Source organism: Anabrus simplex, chromosome 1 (genome assembly GCF_040414725.1).
Source record: "Anabrus simplex isolate iqAnaSimp1 chromosome 1, ASM4041472v1, whole genome shotgun sequence".
Classification (NCBI taxonomy): Eukaryota; Metazoa; Arthropoda; class Insecta; order Orthoptera; family Tettigoniidae; genus Anabrus; species Anabrus simplex.
The window spans coordinates 841704566-841727602 of NC_090265.1; the positions used below are offsets into that span (position 1 = coordinate 841704566).

Genomic DNA, 23037 nt, shown 5'->3' on the forward strand with positions numbered 1-23037 from the left:
GCTTTAAAATGTGTATGAAGCAATGTAAGTGAATAGCAAACTAACATACAGCACAGTACAAAGCTAGATTTTACTTGTGATTATATCTGTTCACAGAAATTATGAAAACAATCTGTTAAACTTTCTTCAAGCTGATTTTGTATTTAATTTTGGTGGATAAACACAGACGTTCATCAGAGATCTTACAAAATGGAGTATTGAAAGTACTTTCCTCCACCTTTAAAAACTTGGACTATTTTTTTATGGTTTATATGGTTTATATGGTCTGACACCATGACTAGCCAGTGCGAGTCCCGTTCATTGAAAATATTTTTACCATCAGAATGTTAATCGGCACGGTAGGGGAGGTGGTGGTATACAATTTCTAATCACTGGAATGTGTGCCAAAAGTCTGGATTAAATTCCAAACCTCTCCACAGTGCTCATATGGAGGGAGGGCGTATGACACTGTTGATGGTGATTTATTTTGGGCAGTTGTATGTAGCTTTCTCAAGAGTATGCAGTTCCATAGACATCAAAGTACAACTCCGAGCTACAAATGCACTCAATATGGTTTGTAAGGAAATACAATAATACCTGTTTTGATTCCATTCAAATGCCGTATAAAGCCTGGAAGGTGTAACTTTTATTCATAAGATCGTATTAAGATTCCATTTAGAATTTCCAATTACTTTCTAGATAGTAATTCCGAATGTTGAGGATAGGCTTGTGTACTAGTCTGATTATAAGATATACTATAACTCGTGTTTGGAATGCTTTGTCTGCTGGGTAACCTCTGTCTAGAGGATGATGAATAGAATTTACTGTTTTTAATAATGAGTTGTTTGTGTTTCCAGGCTGGCTTGAAAGTTTATTAGCCAGAATAGCTGAAGACAGAACACGCGTTGTCTGCCCAGTCATTGACATTATCAGCGATGATACCTTTGCATATGTCAGAAGTTTTGAACTTCACTGGGGAGCATTTAATTGGGAACTTCATTTTCGTTGGTATACTTTGGGTGGAGGAGAGATCAAGCGGAGAAAACAAGATATTTCGGAACCTTTCAAGTGAGTATGATGTTACTGTTGATAGAATAGAAGAAAGGGAATGAGTGTTGTTGTTGTTGTTGTTATTATTATTTTTTCTCTGAAGCCATTGAGAAACACGTTAAGTCTTATGACATTTAGCAGTGAACTTTGCTTTCTTTTGGACCCAGAATTCCCTCATTCTTTCTGAGTGAGCATGCTTGTGTTCCACTGTCCAAGGGACACCATGTCTTCTTTTTGGATGTTCATCTCGGTTTAGCCCGTTCGTCACTATCTTTTTTCAGAAAAGTCCTCTGTCAAAGGCATCTTCCAGTTTGATCTGTAGTACTTGAAGGTCTTCATTGGTGTTTTAGGTTTTGAATCAAACAAGTGAAAGATCTGTTTGGTCAACCTGTTTCCGTCCATTCGTTTGAGGTGTCTCTAAAATCATGCCTGTCTTTTGCGGATCGTGTCTGTAAGTTTATCTATTTTGTTATAGACTTCCATGTTAGATCTTTTTTGGTGGATTGCCATTCTTGTAATTGGATACCGTGATTTCCCTAATGATTCTGCACTCCTTTTTCTCCAATTCTTCGAGGAGTCCTTTAACCTCTGACTTCCGTGCTTCCAATCATTGAAGCTAGTTGTTGCAAATTGAGATGTCCCTCCAAAAGTTTTACAACAGATCGTTGGCTGCAGAAAAAACCCAGATATTCACATTTCATGATGTCTCCATTTCAAAGCTTTCTTTCAAACAGCACTTTTGTAGGAAATCGCTAATTTTCTGAATACACCCGCATAGAATTACAGAAAATGTCCTGATTCCGGTACACTCTACTTTTAAGCATAGTAGTCTTTAGTGACATTATTCATAAGCCAAAAATAAGGGTAATTGTTTGGTTTAAAAAACACCTTCTCTTGGTACTAGATCGTCTTCAAGATTTTCACTTGCAGTTCCAACAGCAGACCAATGGAAATGCAACTAAAATTGGGCATACACTCATCAAAGTTTTCTGTGCCGTTACCATCATTTTTATTTTCGTCATTGTGTGAGAAGTTGTTTGAGTTATAGTTTGGATCCTGTGGAAAACAATCCTAATTTTGGTGTTTGAGAGAACAATTCACTTTCTCTCCTCTTCTTCTCTACTGCTAATCTGTGATATTTTGTGCCACTTATTGTATTATCGTAATCATGTTCAACCATCCATGTTGTGTACATAACCCAAAAAAAACACTTAACCCTGCAACTGGTGACTATATCACCTCCAACCACTAACCATTTCTGGGAATTTTGCAAGCAACTTTTCATAAAATTACACAAAAGAAAATATTGGACTAATAATTAAGTATTACATGTCATTTAATTCAGGAAAATATAGAGAAAAATATACAAAGAAATCAAACTCACCAATTTAGTATTTTAAGGGTATATTGATGGAATATTCCACACAAAAGGAAAAAGTATAAACAGTCCATGAAGTTCTAGGAAACACAGAGGTAATAAAAACCAGCTTTATCACTGTTATATTATATACAGAATGTGCACTATTTTTTGGTGATCAAGAATATATACACTTTTAACTAACCTGAACAGTTCTAAAGGTAAGAGAAATTAAAAAAAAAAAAGGACTGAATAATATAATGCATGCACATCACTCCAAAACACAGACCGCTTAGTTGGCCTCATCCTCGGCATTTTCAGGGTGGCTTCTCTTCTTCCTGCCTTCGTGGGTCTCCAGTAATCTTCTAATATATGATAACAGTGTTGATGAACACTGCAATTATATCCTGGGTACGAGAAGTGGCTGCATGATCTTTTCTGCAGTTGAACAGGCAGGGCACAAGCGCATTGCTTTCCTGGGGGTGTATCAGCAGCTGACGTCAGAATCAGTATTTCCTTCTTCCACAAGGACATCACTATCTTCTTTGCCTTCTAAATCTAATACAGTCAGGAATTTTACTGCTTCGTGACAATTCACTCATTTTATTGTAGATACAAATACCATCGAAACACGCACTGGCAACCACAACAAAGAAAATGGTTGCCTGCAATATGTTCTTTTTTTGCACATATGCCAATCTTCTCCATGATTCTAAATTACTTTACCGATGTGTTATAATTATAAACAGACTTTCCTCTTTAAAGTGGTGTACAATATTGATCACTTGATTGACAATAAAGGAGCTATCGCAAGATTAATAAGCGCTGACATAATGCATCGTGATGGCGACTTTAGCGGTAGAGCTACACGGAAATACATCGCGATCGCAATGTTTACCAGTTGTAGGGTTAATAAAACTCTCAAAAAATGAATAAAAGTGACTTTCCCCCGGAACTCTCGGTATTATGGGTTGTCTCTAGACGGCATTGATTCACCCACCGCCTGCTTGAATAAGTTGCAGCCCGAAGTTATCTCGACACTCATACGCAGAACCAAGGAAGCTATGTTTCAACATTGTGGTGGCATTTATAATGTTATTACCAACAGCTTTCACATAAGTGGAAAGAAAACTCCGTCGTTCATGTTGGGAACTTTCGCTTTTGAATACTATGAAAGTGCACACATTCTAAAAACTTGATTTCAAACTATTGGACCTTTTCATTTTTGCCATCCCAGTCCTAGGCACATAAGGTCCATGCCTAAACACGGCTCTGGTCATAGTGGTGATTATTTTAAGAGGAAGTACAACCTAGCAACCATCCTCTGTTTATACAAATCAGAGGGAAAAAAATAGAAGGGGTCCAAAACTTCAAGAAATGAAGGTATCGTCCAAAGAAAGATAAGGACATGAAAATGAAAGACTCCTTAGAATTCGTAAACCTTATACCTTTGAGGTCAGAAAAGAACAAGAGTTGACCAAGGGAGGTTAGATAGGATAGATGAAAGTCAGCAGCCTGGCACAAGTAAGAGGAAGCAATACTAGAACTCAGCTAAGGGCCCCATGGTTGCCAACCCACGCTTCCAAGTTAAGAGCCCCTGGGACCTGGATGTAGAAGAACTGGGATTGATGAGAGCCTATATGTTTGAAGACGGCTGTGTATGAAGATGTGGAGATTGTTCTTGTCCTTCTGTGTTTTGTTTTTATGTCTGTCCTTGTGTCTTTTTTCTATTGCTCTCTCTTCCCACATTGATCTGCCATTGTATTTGTGTATTTGTGTTCCTTTTCTTGTTCCTGTCTCTCTATATATACTGTTACACTGATCTATTTGTTTTGCTTAACTCCCTCCAAGAGGATGGTGAAGATAAGAATAGAGCACTGATATTTTGCCTGTGTGTTTGACTTCCACTGACATGAGAGGCCAGACCCGGTGTCCAACGATTTCAACCAACTTTAATGTACCTGTTGGGGGACACTCAATAATAACTTGTGTATAAGGGTTTAGGTTAATACGCTTCCACTTTTGAAAAAATTGAGGACAAATGTCACAACGCAGGATCCACTTTAGACCAAGTGACGGTGATAGAACACTAAAAGGTGAACACATTTTACTTAAACATGTCAAGTTCGCAACCTAATAATTTACGAAAAATTGATGAATACCCGGTTCCAATGTAACGCACATGTACTTGGAGACAGTTACACCTCAGGCAACTGGAGCGGTGGTCGAGTGGTCAGCGAACTTGTCTGCGAAACTGGACGACATGATTTTGAGTCTCGTCGAGGCTACAGTATATTTTTTGTACAAAATAAATTATTATTTGAGGGAATGTGAAGATAAAAATTAACATAGAGAGAGATCTAGCAGTAACTATGTGAACGTTTAGGCCTATATTGATTTCACGTAGAAAACAAAGTGTAATGCAATTTGCGTAATATTTTTGTCTGCATTTTTATCTTCATGTTCCCTGAAATATTAATTTATTTTGCATAAGAAATACATCTGCGAGAGAATCGAATTCACGTCTTCGAAGCTCGCAGACAAGTACGGTGACCACTCAGCCAGTACTCCGGTTAATTGCAGTGTGATTCCCCAAGTATATGTGCATTGCATTAGAATTGAAATTCATCAATTTTTTGGAAATTATTAGGTTGCAGACCTGACATGTTTAAATAAAATGTGTTCGCCTTTTAGTGTTCTATCATCTCCACTTGGTCCGAAGCGGATCCTGTGTCATGATATTTGACCTCATTTTTTTTGAAAAGAAAAGTATATTGAACTAAACCCTTATACAGTAGTTACTGTTGAGTTTCCCCCCTACAGGTACACTGAAGCTCGTTGAAATCAGTTGGACGCAGGGTCTGGCCTCTCCTTGTTAGAAGATCATCATCATTATTTTACAGTTCGAGTTTACCGGGTACTGTTGGCGAGCCTTTTACGTTCTGTTGTTAATGATGTCCTCCAGTGTCCTTCTTCAATCTGCAATGTCCATCTAGTGGGTTCTTGGTCTTTCCACCATCTGTTTTCCTGCCATATGTGTCTCCAAGTTAATATAAGCTGTCCTTGTTGGCTCAATCCTCATTAAATGCCCAAACCACCTCAATCTTGACATGCTGACCCGATTTAACAATGATATCTCAATCCCATTTTCCTTTCTAACCATGCCATTCCTTAACTTGTCCAGTTCTGTTTTTTCTGAATTGTGGACCTTAGGAACTTCATCTCAGATGCCTGTAACCTTGATGAGTCCTTCTTAGTGAGGGTGCAGGTTTCTATACCATAGGTTAAGAATGGTATGAAGTACTAATTGAACACCACCAGCTTTGATTTTGTTGGTACTTTGGGGTCCCAGAGGAGTGTTTGTACTTGCTGATAAAAATGAGAGCTATTCTACACTCGTATTTGCCACCTCTTTTGTGGCTAGTGTATCTCGAGATATTACACTGTCGAGGTATGTACAGTTTTCCTTTCCACACTTTCCAGTGGATGGTTTCCTAGCATGATGAAGATAGGAATAGGCAAGAGTTGGGAAGTTTTGTGTGTATCCTACGCCGCCTGCAAGCTCCGCAGCCCGCCCAGCATCGACGCTTTGAGGTACCACGAGGCGAATCGCAGAGCACTGACGTAATCGTCTGTGACGTCAGCCAGCGCTATATATTGGGCGATGATTTCTCCTCTCCAGGCACTCCCACAGTGTCCAGCGATCAGACTACACCGTATGTCAGACACGGAGGTACCCTCTTAAATAAGTGTTCTGAACAGGTGGACTAACTCTGATCGGGAGGTGTCACCTCAGGACATCGCCTCAAGTATCCTGCCTCCCGTATCACTGACGTGCATCCCGTTCTAGCATTCTGCTACTCATGAACTTTACTGCAAGTTCCTTGCAAGTTCCTCAACTTCTACCTAGCATTCCGCTACTGCAGACTTTACTACAAGTCACACTTGTAATTCTACGTACTACAGATAGCCGTCAGCTATCACGGACATTCATTCATCCGAGCAGCCTATCTGATCAAGATAGAACTCAATGTACATACAAGTATTAGTGTATATAATTGTAAATAATTCCTAGACCATCAGTCTGCTAATTTATGTTATCAATTAATGTGTGCAGCACTACAAACATCAAGACAAGTTTCGTTTCTTTTATGTACATACTGTATGAATATTTCCTAATAATAAACTTTTATGTTGTGCCTTGTTTATCAAGTTCCTTGTATACAACAGGAAGTAATTGAGTAAAAGTAATCAGATTACATGTAAAGGTTATATTGTTAGTATTCTTGTAAGCATTACTCTTTACAAAATGTAATCTTATTAGTAATTTACTTGTTGAAATCAAATTGTAACTGTGATATTCTAGTAATTCTAAAAGTAATTTTGGTTATGTAATTGATTAGCTGAAGGAAGTCTCACTGACTGAAACATGTACTCAGTCTAAAAGTACTGAATGGTGGAAATATAAAACATTCCATTTAAAGGAATACAGTAATTATTTTTTTTGCTCTAATATTTTTGGGGTCAGAAAAGAACAAGAGTTGACCAAGGGAGGTCAGCTAGGACAGATGTAAATGAGGGGCCTGGCACAAATAAGTGGAAGCAATGCCAGGAATTAGCTAAGGGCCCCGTGATTGCCAACCCACGCTCTAAAATTCAGAGCCCCTAAGGCACCCTTTTAGTCGTCTCTTACGACAGGTAGGGATACTGTGGGTATTATTCTACCATCCCCATCCACAGGGGGAAGTAGCAGATGATAAGCCCAGAATTGCTACCTTCACAAGTACTTAGAAGTAAGCAATGTACTGTTCTATCTGGAGTGCCACTAGAACAATATTAAACAATCTCTTAGAGGAATTAGACAATGTGGTCTGCCACAGACTTACAGGACTCGTTAGACTTACAGGATATCCCTAAGAGATACCATTGGACATTACACAGTGACCTGTTTGTTTTGTTCGACATCCACTGGGAAGATGATAAAGTCAGAGTGGTGGTGGTGGTAGTGATTATTATTTTAAGAGGAAGTACAACTAGGCAAGCATCCTCTCTTAACACTAATCAGGAAGAAAACGAACTTCAAAGAATGAAGGTATCAGTAAAAGATAGGGGAGGGCCTTGAAGGATATGAAAATTAAATATCCCTGGGTTTTGCAAATCTAATACCATTGAGTGGTGGTGATTATTGTTTTAGTAAGAAGTACAACTGGCAACCAACCTCTATTAACATTAATCAGAGGATAGGAATGGAAGGGGTCTAACATTTCAAAACTGAAGTTATCAGCTAAAGAAGACAAGGACCACAAAGAGCGTGGAAATGAAAGACTCACTAGGCCTTCAGTGCTTTCTAATACCATCAGGGTTGGATGTGAACAAGAATTGACCAAGGAAGGTCGGATAGGAAAGATGAAAGTGAAGAACCCGACACAAATAAGTCGAAACAATGCCAGACTCAGCTAGGTGGCCGCCAATCCACAATCCCAAGTAGAGAGCCTCTGGTCCCTCTGGTCCCTCTTAAAGTTGCCTGTTAAACAGCCAGTGGATCCTATGAAATTTTATTCTACTGGCCCCACCCACAGGGAATTGGAGCAATGTCAGACTCAGCTATGGGGTTAGTGGTTGCCAGTCAATTATTGCAAGTTTACAGCCACTGTGGAAAGAACCCTTTTAGTTGCCTTTTATAATAGCAAAGCATACAATGGATGGAACATTTTCTTATACCATCACCACAAGAGGATGTAATAAACTTGTTACTTTTCCTTGTAAATGGTACTTGGTATTATCTTGAGGGTTATTAGAGGTCTGATAAGAAATACATGGTTCATATACCAGTAACTAAAATTATCATATTGTTTTACTAATACAGTATTCAGTTTATATCTTTCTGAACTAATTTCCATGCCTGATTGTTTGCCTTTATTTCCTCAGAACTCCAGCCATGGCAGGTGGCCTCTTTGCAATGGACAGAGAGTACTTCTTTGAGCTTGGAGGATATGATGAACACATGGAGATCTGGGGCGGAGAAAATTTGGAGATGTCCTTCAGGGTAGGTTATTTCATTTATGTTAAGTAATAATATACCGGTATTAATGAATTCAGTAATTTTCATTTTCTGTCTAGAAAGAGTATAAGTGTTACTATATATATAGGGTGAGTTTTAAGTCCACTGACAAACTTCATGGGGTGATTTCTGACTGAAAATGGAGCACAAAAGTTCATATCACCTTATGCCCAGAAATGCATAGTTTCCACGGTAGATGGCGCTGAAGAAAGACATCAAACAAAGAGCCCTGGCATACAGTACATGGCCTGAATCCCATCCTTGTCATAACAAATGTTCAAGGTGGCCTCCATGTTATGCAATGGATGCATTCACACTTTGCCTCATGGATTGCTTCACTTGTTTCAGTGTTCCGGCCTGTGTCCAAATAGCATCACAGGCTACATAGACATGCTGTTCAAGGGTCTCAAGATTAGGAACAGGCTCACTGTACACAATGCCTTTCAGATGCTCCCTCAAATAAAAATCCAGGGTGTTTAAGTCTGATGATCAAGCAGGCCATGCAAGAGGGCTTCCATGTCCCATCCAACGTCTAGGGAAGATGTTGAGGTGTCGGCAAACAGTAAGGAAGAAGTGGGCTGGCGCTCCATCGTACTGCAGCCTCATTGCCTGTCGTATATTGCAAAGGCACATTCTCCAGCAGTGGAGGCAGAGTGTTTTGCAGGAAGTCCAGACACGTTTCTCTGTTCACGCGTTATGGAAGAAGAAATGGTCCAAGAAAGTGGTTGCCAATTATCCCTGCCCAAACACTGATGTTAAAATACTGCTGATAAGATGCTTCAACCATTCCATGAAGATTTTCTGTAGCCCACAGATGACAATTATGTAGGTTAATTATGCCATTTCTACCAAAAATCACAACATCGGTGAAGAAGATTGAAGACAGAAATCCAGTAATGGTGATGATCTGTTGCAGAAATTGTCAACAGAATCTTTCCTGTGGTGGAAAATTCACAGGTAATACCTTCACACGTTGTAGGTGATAGGGATAATAGCAATCATTATGTAAGATACAGATAACCATCCTTTGGCTCACACCATGTTGGTGGGTCACTTGCCAGTAGCTTGTACCAGGGTTGTTCTCAAAATCATGTCAGTCTGCAGCTGCCCTGCACTTTCTTCTTTCACAAAGGACCCATGCTCATACAAATGTTGAAAAATTGCAACAGACACTGAAAACGAACACGGTCAAAACAACCAAATACAAGAACATGGACCAATGCTACTTACCTTGGGTGCAGTAAGCTACAAAAATAAAGTGTGGGCGGAACCCAAAATTAATTAAAGGTAAAGAGACCAGGATCAAAAACAAAATTTACACTTAGCAAGTTTGTAAAGGTACTAAGTATATCAAATGACAACACACCTAAGGTGGAATCAAAATATTTAAATATTTACAATCATTTAGAACTGGAAGAAAATTGAAAAACTGATACTTTTAACCAAAGATTAAAGAAATTAATAATTAATGGGTAATAGAAACAATTCTTAAATAAACCTAAAATACTGGCCAGTAATAGTTTACTTTTGATAATTAATACAATAATTGATACAATAAATCTACTTAAATTGAAATTTGCTTCGACCTAATTGACCTTTACATAAATGTTTAAAGAACAATCATGGTAACATGGTCACATTACTTCTGCAACTCAAAATGCAACCAGAATTGGAATAAGTATCAAACAAGTTAAATAATCAAATTAAATGATTAAATAATAAACTGTAGTACTGTAAATATTCCCTGAAACAATTACAAAATTTAAAGGGAAAATATATTAACGTTCCACCAAAACTAAAGAACAAATTACACATGAACCGAAATGCAGCTTCTCAAGCCAAGCTACCATTAACAACAGGCAAGGCCTGCATAATTAAGGCGTAAGTTACACAAAAGAGAAATTACGCAAATAATAATGAAAGGAATAAAACAAAACACGGAAGTGGATAGTTCAGGTGAGTGTTTAGGAGAAGAAAATTTAAGAATTAGGAGAATCAAATTTCAACTCTCTACTAACTGCAGTGTTAAAAAAAATTAAAAAATTAAATAATAATAATAATAATAATAATAATAATAATAATAATAATAATAATAATAATAATAATAATAATAATAATAATAATAATAATTTAAGATTAGATGGTATGATTTAAATTTCATTGCACATAAACAAAAGATTTAACAGAGGGCAAAATCGTTATGATTGAATTTAATGTGAAGTGGCCTTGGAAGTGGCATAATGCACATATGAGATAGAATTTAAACACCCGACACCAGAAGAAGCAGAAAAAGAAGAACAATCCCATTACAAGAAATCAGTCGACACTGGTTATCACACAATCAATAACCATACAGTTAGAGATCACATTACAAGCATAGCAAAAAAATATTGATAGAATAAAACACTCATTAATAATAATAATAATAATAATAATAATAATAATAATAATAATAATAATAATAATAATAATAATAATAATAATAATAAATCCTCCAAAATAGGAGTAGAAATTCAACTCAAACAAGGATCCCAACTAAATGAAACTTATAGGATGACTTTAACACTCATAGGCCCATATACTGCCATTCCATATTACCTCAGTAACTCGATTAATAATATAATTACTTTCACATGACATGGTTTCACAGTATATTTGTCTTAACAATTAATTTAATTAATTAGTCCATATTAAGCAATTTTTGGATTGGTGAAGAATATTCCAACACAATCAAGTGCAGAAAATCGTTGCCGAAAAGTCTCTTTAGATAGATGCAAATTAACAATGTCCCATGCCAACATAAAAACCTTAGATGTATTCCATAATGGTTTTCTTTGTTGAGTCTTGAATCTTCCAACTTACTGCAACAGCCCAAGGACACTCAAAATGAACATGGTCAAAACAACCAAATACAAGAACACAGAACAATGCTACTTACCTTGGGTGCAGTAAGCTACAAAAATAATGTGTTGATGGGGTCCAAAATTAATTAAAGGTAAAGAGACCAGGATCAAAAACAAAATTTACACTTGGCAAGTTAGTAAAGGTACTATAAGTATACCAAATGACAACACACCTAAAGATGGAATCAAAATATTTAAATAATTACAATCAATTAAAATTGGAAGAAAATTGAAAACTGATACTTTTTACCAAAGATTAAAGAAATTAGTAATTAATGGGTAATAGAAACAATTCTTAAATAAACCTAAAATACTGGCCAGTAATAGTTTGCTTTTGATAATTAATACAATAACTGATACAATAAATCTATTTAAATTGAAATTCGCTTCAACCTAATTGACTTTTACATAAATGTTTAAACAACAATCATGGTAACACAGTCACATTACTTCTGCAACTCAAAATGCGACCAGAATCGAAATATATATCAAACAACTTAAATAATGCAACCACTTGCCAGTAGCTTGTGCCAGGGTTGTTCTCAAAATCATGGAGAACATGTTCCTCCACATCTGATGTGTACATAGTCCGTGGCTGCCCTGCACTTTCTTCTTTCACAAAGGACCTATGCCCATACAGTTGTTGAACAATGGCTTCAAATGTTGTGTGATATGGGTGGTGCTGTCTGTCAGACTATGTTTCCACCTGCTTAGCTATACACAAACATCATCTCGTCTTGTTTCTGGAATGAATACCGGACCATTGTGCTTCTACATTGCTTAAATAACACTATCTGCAACACATAAAATGCACTCAGCAAGTTATGAGAGATTGTCGTTAGTGCCATTTATTGTGGAAACTATGCATTTATGGGCACAAGGTGATATGAACTTTTGTGCTCTATTTTCAGTCAGAAATCACTGTCTGAAGTTTGTTGGTGGACTTAAAACTCACCCTGTATATTGCAGTTTTAAAACGTTCAAAGTCACATTTACATTTATAAAACAAGGAAAAAGAATGCACTTTTACATGATGATATCATCAAGAATATCATCAGCATGTAATGAATCAGCCATCTTTGGTGTAAGATGGTAATTTATAAGGAAATCAGTGTCCTGATCTTGAAAATGGCATAAGTTTACCATAACTTACACTGATATTTTGTAATTTAATGTTAGTGGTAGGAGTGATCACAGTGGATTATTGTTTTAACAGAATGTACAACTAGGCAACCATCATCTATTAACACTTAATTGGAGGGAAGTGAAAGAGGTCTGACATTTCGAAGAATGAAGGTCCTTGAAAGGCGTGAAAATGAAAGACTTCCTAGACCTCGAAAACATAATACTGTCCGGGTTGGAAAAGAACAAGCGTTAACTACGGGTGATCAGGTAGGATACATGAAAGCGAGGAGCCTAGCACAAGTAAGTGGAAGTATTCCAAGTACTCAGCTAAGGGTCCCTTGGTCGTCAACCCATGCTCCCAAGTTAAGAGCCCCTGGGGCCCCTTTTAGTTGCCTCTTATGACAGACAGGGTTTACCATGGATGTTATTCTACCACCTCCACCCACAAGGGAGACCAAGGAAGGTTGCACAGGATAAAGAAAGGAGCGTGGCACAAGTAAGTGGAAGCAATGCCAGGAGGTGGTTATTTTACCGCCTCCACCCTCCGGGCGTGGAAGGGGATTGAATCTCTGGAAGTTATTCCTACAGGATGTTCCAGGGCTGTGAACGCAAGATACTTATTGTTCTTTTCTATAAAATACATTTAAATTATCTCTTGTTGCTTTTCTTCATATGTTCAAATTATTGCTGTTAACAAAATGGGAATTAAACAACATATGATATACTGATAATAAAATGTCAGTACTAACTTTACTAACTTCTCTTTTAAACTGTTTGTTTTTAGGTATGGCAGTGTGGGGGCAGTATAGAAATAGTTCCTTGTTCTCATGTCGGTCATCTCTTCCGCAAGTCATCACCGTACACATTTCCTGGTGGAGTAGGAGAAATTCTCTATTCAAACTTGGCTCGTGTTGCTGTGGTGTGGATGGATGAGTGGAAAGAATTTTTCTTTAAATTTACTCCAGGTAAGTATTGAAAGTTTCCTCTTACTAAAATACTTACCTACCTGACAATGGATAGCTATAAATCATGGGTACCAATGGCAGAATAACCAGTGAAGAGCTGTTGCTTCTTCTTATTCTGGCTCCGTGTCTAAATGGTTAGCGAGCTGGCCTTTGGTCACTGGGGTCCTGGGTTTGATTCCGGCAGGGTCTGGAATTTTAACCATCATTGGATAATTTCGCTGGCACGGGAGCTGGATGTATGTGTTGTCTTCATCATCATTTTGTCCTCATCACGACGCGCAGGTCTCCTACGGGAGTCAAATCGAAAGACCTGCACCTGGTGAGCCGAACGTGTCCTCGGACACTCTCAGCACTAAAAGCCATATGCCATCTCATTTGCCTCTTCTTAGATTCTCCAGTACAATGGTTGATATACAAAGGGGTCCAGATAATGTATACACATTTCTGTAGTGGTACAAGTTTCAGAAATCAAAACTGAATTATGGCAGCAACATGTGATATTATGATAGGTTGATACCTAAGAATGAAAACGCCATAGGTTGGATTTTAACACATGGGTGACGGGCCCCAAGAAATCTCGTAGTACGCTCGCCAGCGGTAGGTGATGGGACCCGAGAAATCTCGGTTTTATTCACGACATTGTTTTTGGTCTTCCTGTGACATCTCTTGACCATATATTGAACTATTTCGGACTTGCACATTGAGTAGAATAAATGATAGATGTATAACTGCTACTTTTCTTTCATTCACGGCCTCTTTTATTCTTTGATTTAGTTTCGAAATGTCGACTTTCTTTCTGCCGGTTCAGTCAATGACAAGATGGAGCGCCCGCAGAATACGGTGTTAGCTGACGACGATATCTTAGAAGAATTATATGCCGATGATCGTTCAAATGGATATAGTGATAATGAATTAGTGGAAACTGAATGTGAGAATGATAGTGGAAGTGATATTCAAGCCTCTACGCGCCGTACCTAGTGTGCTTATTTATTCAAGTGACTCTGACGACGACAACGATGTAAACATTATTGATGTGTTAGGAATTGACGCTGAAGATGGTTTTGTAAAGGCACATCCACCGACTTTAAAGATAAAGTCTTAACTGGTTTAATATTTATGTACATTTTTATAATCAAGTGCACCCTAGTACGCTTAGTAGAAAAATGTCCGGTCCACAGGGTATGTGACAAGCTCAAGCATCTGGTCGGCAATGTGTTAACGTAGACTTACTTTCGTCGAGAATGGGTACATGGAAAGAAATATGTTAAGATACTTTTAGTGTTCAGAATGCATATATCGCCAAGAGTATTTAACTTACGACTATGTTTAATATCTCAGTTGATAAATGAAAAGAGATGGCTGCCTGTTGCAACAAAAAAGAGTCTGAAACATAGTTTTCATGGAATAGCGCTTCAAAGTAATGCAAAATTTGTGCTAAATATGTGACGACACATGCATACTCTATTACAAGATGGTGCTGTATTGACTCGCACGCTCAGCTGGTGGTTGATTTCCTCAGACATTTTAATTTGAATGTTGTGCCAAGCAACTATCCCAGCACATTAAGCAATTCATTTATTTTACTTGTAATATTACTCTCAAACTTTTAAATTATGTCTCTTCTTTCTCATATCACAGACCCATACTACACCAGGTTATTACTCACATTCCAAGTGTACCACATTCTGTTGAATAGAATTTATTATCCACATAATATTTTTCTTTTATTTCTAATACTGTAAGTAAATATGTGAAACCCTCAAAACCCTGTGGCCATTACAAGAGTGACAGCCTACTGCCAATTTTTTCTGAAACTGAGATATTTGGAAAAAGGTTGAAAAGCTCATGTCAAGCTGTATATTGATGCAAATGAGAAAAACTGCTTTATAGTGCCCTTTCAAGTGACCAGTTACTGAACTATGTATATCTAAGTAGGCAGATGATGGTAGTGATGATTGTTTTAAGAGAAAGTACAACTGGGCAACCATCCTCTATTAACACTAATTAGAGAGAAAAAACAAAAACAGAAAACTGAAGGGTCTGACACTTCAAAAAATGGAGGTTTTAACCAAAGAAAGACAACCACAAAGGGCATGAAAATGAAGGACTTCCTACTCAATCAATCAATCAATCAATCAATCAATCAATCAATCAATCAATCAATACTGATCTGCATTTAGGGCAGTCGCCCAGGTGGCAGATTCCCTATCTGTTGCTTTCCTAGCCTTTTCCTAAATGATTTCAAAGAAACTGGAAATTTATTGAACATCTCCCTTGGTAAGTTATTCCAATCCCTAACTCCCCTTCCTATAAATGAATATTTGCCCCAGTTTGTCCTCTTGAATTCCAACTTTATCTTCATATTGTGATCTTTCCTACTTTTATAAACGCCATTCAAACTTATTCGTCTACTAATGTCATTCCACGCCAACTCTCCGCTGACAGCTCGGAACATACCACTTAGTCGAGCAGCTCTTCTTCTTTCTCTCAATTCTTCCCAACTCAAACATTGCAACATTTTTGTAACGCTACTCTTTTGTCGGAAATCGCCCAGAACAAATCGAGCTGCTTTTCTTTGGATTTTTTCCAGTTCTTGAATCAGGTAATACTGGTGAGGGTCCCATACACTGGAACCATACTCTAGTTGGGGTCTTACCAGAGACTTATATGCCCTCTCCTTTACATCCTTATTACAACCCCTAAACACCCTCATAACCATGTGCAGAGATCTGTACCCTTTATTTACAATCCCATTTATGTGATTACCCCAATGAAGATCTTTCCTTATATTAACACCTAGATACTTACAATGATCCCCATGCCCATTATCATGTCAACTTTTCCACCCAATGTTCCATGTTGACTTCAAAAAGGAAAAACCTTGTTTTACACGATTATTCTTCCAAGTGTGCTGCTTTACTTATTAATCAGCAGTGGTTGTCCTCAATTTTTAACATTGTCAGATTTACACAACAAGAATGTATTTTCTCCAGCATTCAAGAAGGGATTCATTAAGTGCCCAGACATATGTTTTTTGGAAAAGACTATGATCTTTGAACTGTATTGACTAATGACGATATAGATGTTGATTCTCATAGGGAACCTGAATGAGTAATGTATTGACTAAGGTGGAATTTTTTAATTTCGTTTAATTTCATTTAATTTTTTCAAAGGGATTTTAGGTATTAAGTATTGTCAATACAGAAAAATATGAATGTAAGATTCATAAAATGTAGGAAAGATGAAGGCAAGGAGACTGGTACAAGTAAGTGGATACAGTGCCAGACTCAGCTATGGGGATTGTGGTTGCCAAGCCATGCTCCTATGTTGAGAGCTTCCGGTACCCCATTAAGTTGTCTGTTATGACAGGCACAGGAAGTGTAGATAGGTTCTACCACTTTCACCCACAGAGAGATCTAGGAGGATTGTTGGTTAAGAATTTCAATTACTTTTTATGATCATCTTCTAATATTTCAACCACTGTATGTGCATGAGTTTGAAGTGTGAATGTTGTAATGTATTCATGGGTAGCTTTACATTCAATATTAATTATAGGAGAAGAAACCATACAATGGAATATCTGTAAAATATAGCTAAAATTAAGTTCTTTCCAGATAATGTAAAGTTAATTCATGTAATGTACCATATTTATAACTTAATTTAGAAATATTAATTTGTATTTTTCAGAGGCAGCACGTCTGAGGGATAAGCAGAGTGTGAGGTCCCGCCTAGAACTGAGAGAGCGTCTCAAGTGTAAGAGCTTTGAGTGGTACCTGGATAATGTGTGGCCACAGCATTTCTTCCCCAAAGAAGATCGTTTCTTTGGCAAGGTATGTGAAAAGACTCATTTTGAATGATAATACTGCAGAATTCAAGGAGAGATTGTTTGTGCCTTTGAGTGTAGTAACTGTTATTCTTTCATACGCAGAGGTGCAGTATACACTGCTCAAAAGAAGTAGAGAAATATATTTTAGAACATATGCTATGTCCCAGGCACTGAACACACACGTTACTGATGGCTTCATTGCTTAGTCGATGATGCTGTCCATTTGAAAGGAACAATTACTGCATTAAAATTCATAATTAAATTTTGGGGCTATTTCATTAGTGGTGGTGGTGGTGGTAGAAATTATTGTTTTATGAAGAAGTTCAACTGGGCAACCATCCTCTATTAACACGTTAATGACCGTCCCCAGAGATCTCCGTAGTACTGTGGCCACCGGTTGGTGACGGGCCCCGGAGATCTCTGTTTTAACGCATGGTCATTGTTTGTAGCTTGTTGTGCTATCTGTTGGGTATAATTTTAACTACGGTACTTTCAATCATGTCATGGAGTAGAGGGATCATAGATTTTAGTGTCGATGTAATTTTTTAATTGTACAATCTTTGTAGCCACGGGTGTTCGTGGGCGCCGAGAATCATTGTACAAGATGGCGTGCCCATGTCAAGGTGCCCTCTGTTAAAGAGAATGCTACTTGTTTTACGTCGCACCGACACAGATAGGTCTCACGGCGACGATGTGATAGGAAAGGCCTAGGAAGAGGAGCCTGGCACAATGGAAACAATGCCAGACTCAGCTAGGAAACTGCAGTCATCAATCCATGCTCCCAAGTTGGAAGTCCCTGGTACCCATTTTAGTCACCTCTTATGACAGGCGAGGAATACTGTACTGTGGATGTATTCTACTGCCCTCACTCACTGGGGGATGTACTTCACAGTTAGGAGACCTCTCAAACAAAAGTGGCCGTAGGGATGCTTCATGCACGATGAGCATATCCTGATGAAAAAGACAAACATTCAGAGGTGGCCATCCCTTATACACTGAAGTGCTGCAGCACATTGTCTATTTGAAAAATAAATTATTTTAATAACATTATCTACAATCAAATACAGAGCATTGACAGGTAACAAGTCGTGCGCTCCATGCCAGGTGCTGTGCAGATCACAGCTCAGCAAGAATTTCTAAGCTTTTCGCCAGAAAGCAGGAAATCTCTTTGCACATGCATACCCAACTTTTGTGATGTGCTGTGGAAACAACAGCCAAGACATCACTTCAAAGTGATTCGCTCGACCACAGAGTTACAGCACTGGTCACAATTGCATTTCGACTTGACTCAGCGGTAGTATTTAAGAGAGTATCGCTCAAAGCAAACGTGTAAACAAAATACTGTAGAGGAAGCCATCAGCTGTTCCTGCCAGGTCTTTTAATATGCCCAACTTGCCTGTTCCATAATCACATTTGTGAATCGTTGAACTATACAAATTGTACTTTTTATGTTGTTAAAATAAGGATATGATATTGTAATTTCCTTCAATTACAAAATGTCTAGTTTATAAATTTCACTATAACAACATAACATGTAATTTTGCATTATGATGTTACTGGTTTTATTTCATTGATTTCAGTAACACTGAGAAGTTCTATTTTTGCGCGCTCACACCAAGTGTTTCAGAGTTTGTGAATGTTTTGTCATTGTAGGTGTTATTATGTATTTAATTAGTTTTGTATGAGTAATGTGTATGTGTGTTGGGGTTGTCTGCGTATTTGTTTAGTACAGAAAACTCAGTGGAGAGCCTCTTGTAAACTGCAAATTGTTCTAAATATTTTTATTATTTATAGGGGGGATAAATTACAGCACACAACTGATTTTCTGCAGCAGCCGCCACTGCAAACATTGTCATTATTTAACTATAAATAATAACATCATTTGCTTTATGTCTCACTAACTACTTTACAGTTTTGGGAGAACACGAGGTGCTGGAATTTTATTCTGCAGGAGTTCTTTTACATGCCAGTAAATCTACCGACACGAGGCTGATGTATTTGAGCACCTTCAAGTACCACTGGACTGAGCCAGGATCGAACCTGCCGAGTTGGGGTCAGAAGGCCAGCGCCTCAACCTTCTGAGCCACTCAGCCCAGCTCATTATTTAACTGCAGACATGCAATAAAACATCTCAATGAAGGGGAAGTGGTGCAGGTTCTCACCTTATTCAGGAGAACTAGAGATCTTAGGCAGTCACATATTATACTTCTCTTCCAGTTTAAAAGAGTCCTACAAAAAGAAACTGTCTACAGTAAGGAACTCTACACATGAAATGCCTAATTTACAAAAATGTCCACAGATAAAATTTTAAAAACAAAACGTCTATTATTTTTATAATGTCTACATTTCCTCGATAATATTGTTGAAGGAATAAAATTAAATTTAAATGGTGGTGGTGGTGGTGATTATTGTTTTTTAAGAGGAAGTACAACTGAGTAACCATCCTTATTAACACTAATCAGAGAAAAAAAGGAAGGGGTTCGACACCTTGAAAAATGAAGGTATCGGCCAAAGAAAGACAAGGGCCACAAAGAGCTTGAAAATGGAAAACTCCCTAGACCTCAGAAACCAAATGCAAGAACAAGAGTTGACCAAGGCAGTTCAGATAGGATAGATGAAAGTGAGGAGCCTGGCACAAGTCTAGACTCAGCTAAGGGCCCCATGGTAGCCAACCCACATTCCCAAGTCAAGACAACCCTGGGGCCCCCTTTAGTCATCTCTTACAACAGGAAGGCCATACCTTGGGTGTTATTCTACTATCACCACCACCACAACCCACAGGGGGATATGAAATTTAAAACTGCAGTGACTACTTGCACTGTGCACTCGGCAGGAAATTCTGGTACACAATAATTTTGACTCCTATTTGAGCTGCTGTATATAAGGCAGGATGGCAACTACAGTAGAGGTGTGCTGCCTGTGATATCTGCAATGTTACACATGTTATGGGTACAACTTAAATCTTATAAGTGTTTGCAGAAGTGAGTTTTACACGCATCAAAGTGGACAGGCACAGGTCAGAGGAAGAAGATTTGTTGCAAATAAAAGACTGCATACATTAAATGCTCCAAATGCACCACCAAGCCCAGTAATACAGGAGAAAGAAGGAAATATCAGAGATGATAAACAGGCGTTAGTTTTGATGCCAGAATAGGTGGCTCGTGGTCCCCTTCGTAGTTGCCTCTTATGACAGGCAGGGAATACTGTGGATGTTTTCTACCACTTCCATTCACAGGGGTTAGAAATATGGTGAGGTAATTCTCCTCTCTAAACAAATTACATGGAAAAGAAATTAAAAATAAAATAATTTATTCAATGAAGGAATTTGAAAATGAATTACAAAATAAAACCATAAGTATTGTTTGAAGCTGAAACAGTTGCAAACAAATCAGAAGGGTACATAAGTTCCCTGAGCAACAAAACACTTGAAATTTACATACCCTTGATTATCCATTCTCATACATAAAGCAAATGGCAAAATTAGCAGTAGTCGCATCATTGGCTAGTATGAGTGTGAGTGTCTCCTGCAGGCTGAGGTTCCGTCTAAGGCCAGAGAGATCAGTGCGCTCTGTGAAGATGTGGGCCACGTGAAGTTGGCACCACAAGAACACACTGGGGGTTCTTCCATCTTTAGATCTTCCACGATCTGTCCTCAGCCTACACAAAACTACGGCCTCTCTCAATGAAGGCCAGAAAGAGCCCTTCCAAATGGTAGTTGTCTTCTTAATTGCTGTCAGCTTGTTGGTAGTTCGGATAGCTAGCCATTCCGATTCCCAGGACGCCAAGATGATTCGACGTAGCTGAGAACAAATATCCCTCGCAGGTGCAAGTCAATGAGCTGCTCTCTGTATGAAGTAATGTCAAAAGGGAACAATGGGTGAAGTGGGATATTCTCTGACCCAATGTTGCATGCAAGTAAGATAGTGCCATATCTTGTATAAAATATTTTCAGTTGCAAATTTACTATGCAGTTCCATTTTGGCTCTCTTCTAAACATCTCTATGACTTCTCAATTTAGACTGCATGACCTAGCATAATTGTCAAAAAAGTGACTATGAAATTTGTTTCTTGTCTTGATGGATTTACATTTATTTATGCCTTCATGTACTGGGTTTACAGATTCGCAACCGTCGGACAGGAGAATGTCTCCATAAACCTACTGGCAAGGGAAGTTTAAACCAACCCATGGGTGCAGCTGGAATGAGTCCTTGTGAAACTGAACCCATCCTCGTCCAGATGTTTGTTATGATACAGGGAGGTCCTGTTATGACAGACGAATCAGTATGTTTGGATGCTCCTGAACGTGATCACAGCACTACTCAGCCCAAAGTTCGCATCATGGCCTGTAGTGGTCTTAACAGACAGAACTGGAATTTCAATCCACGGGTAAGTTTTTATCCACATTCTTGGTGATTATAATTTTCAGAGAAAGTACAACTGGGCAACCAACCTTTCCTAACACTTATCAGAGGGAAAAGTAGTGGTGGTGCTGGTGATTGTGAAGCATGACTAGACAACCATTTTCTGTTATCACAAAAAAAAATAGAAGTGCCTGACACTTTGAAAAATGAAGGTATCAGCAAGAGAAAGGGAAGGGTCACAGAGGACTTGAAAATGAAAGACTCACCCGGTCTCTCAAACTTAATACCACCTTTGCTTCAACATTTGAATTCATTAGAACTGCATATTAAATTTACCTTTGAATCTGAAGTTAACAATTTTAAAAACATTTTTGATCTTACCATCACTAGAAAAAGTCAGTTTCTTCACATATGACATCTGCACAAACTTGTAACATCATAAGTAATGAATCTTAACATCCAGGGACCCAGAAGAAAGCAGGATTTTTATAGCTTAGTCTACAGAGTCCTTAACATCCCACTGTGAACCAAGAATTTCAAAAAAGAAATTAACATGTACAATATTGCACTGAATAATGGTTATAATAAACATTTTGTTGACAACATAATTCACAAATTGAATAGTAAAGTCTCCACTTCCCTTGCTAGAGAACCAAAAAGCAAAAGAAAATACCTCACTTTCACTTATAATAATATTTTTTCAGATCACCAACCTATTTATAAAAACAAAACTTTACTATAGCTTTTGAAACTCATAATACTGACGTCAACATTTTTTATAACACACATACTGTCAACAGTAACAACAAACATTCCAATTGAGGTATTTACTAGCTCAAAAGATACAACTGTGCTTCCAACTACATTGGTCAAACTGGTAGAAACTTCGAAATGACCTTACTATATTTTAAAGGTTTTTGTTTGTGACTTAAGATATCTTGAAAGCATGACAAAATATGTTTCATTAATATATTTTAATGTAGTCTTGTATATTGTAGTAGTATTGCAAAGGAGGAACATTTGATGTAAGGATTTCACAAGTTAATACTTAATGCCAATACGGACTCAAATATGAAATCTGTCATGTGTATTGCAACATTTATTTCCTTTTAAATTTACTCTTTCCCATTCAGTTAATTATTCTACTCACTTTTCCCAATTTTTCCTTTATATGTACAGAACTACAGTGGACCAAATCTTCATCATGAGGAAATTAATGAAAAAGAGTTGGGAATATGGAAAAGATCTGGTCATGACATTCATAAATCTAACAAAGGCATATGATAGTGTTTTCACGGAGAAGGTTTGGGAAACCATGGTCAAAAAGAGACTGGGTACACAAATTGTAGAACTGGTGCAAGCAATGTACAAAAACTGCATCAGCAGCATACAGACTCCGTTCGGAAAGCC

At 37.9% G+C, this 23037-nt stretch overlaps 1 protein-coding gene across 2 annotated transcripts in view; it reads left to right on the top strand.

The window, feature by feature from the left end:
- The window catches only part of LOC136857615 (polypeptide N-acetylgalactosaminyltransferase 1), a 145533-nt gene that overhangs the window by 115910 nt on the left and 6586 nt on the right, over positions 1–23037 (top strand). For both annotated transcript variants that reach the window (XM_067136399.2, XM_067136400.2), the window contains exons 7-11: positions 837–1047; positions 8315–8432; positions 13260–13440; positions 17128–17270; positions 21386–21652. In XM_067136399.2, the coding sequence (XP_066992500.1) occupies positions 837–1047; positions 8315–8432; positions 13260–13440; positions 17128–17270; positions 21386–21652 (920 nt within the window). The remainder of the gene's footprint in view (positions 1–836; positions 1048–8314; positions 8433–13259; positions 13441–17127; positions 17271–21385; positions 21653–23037) is intronic.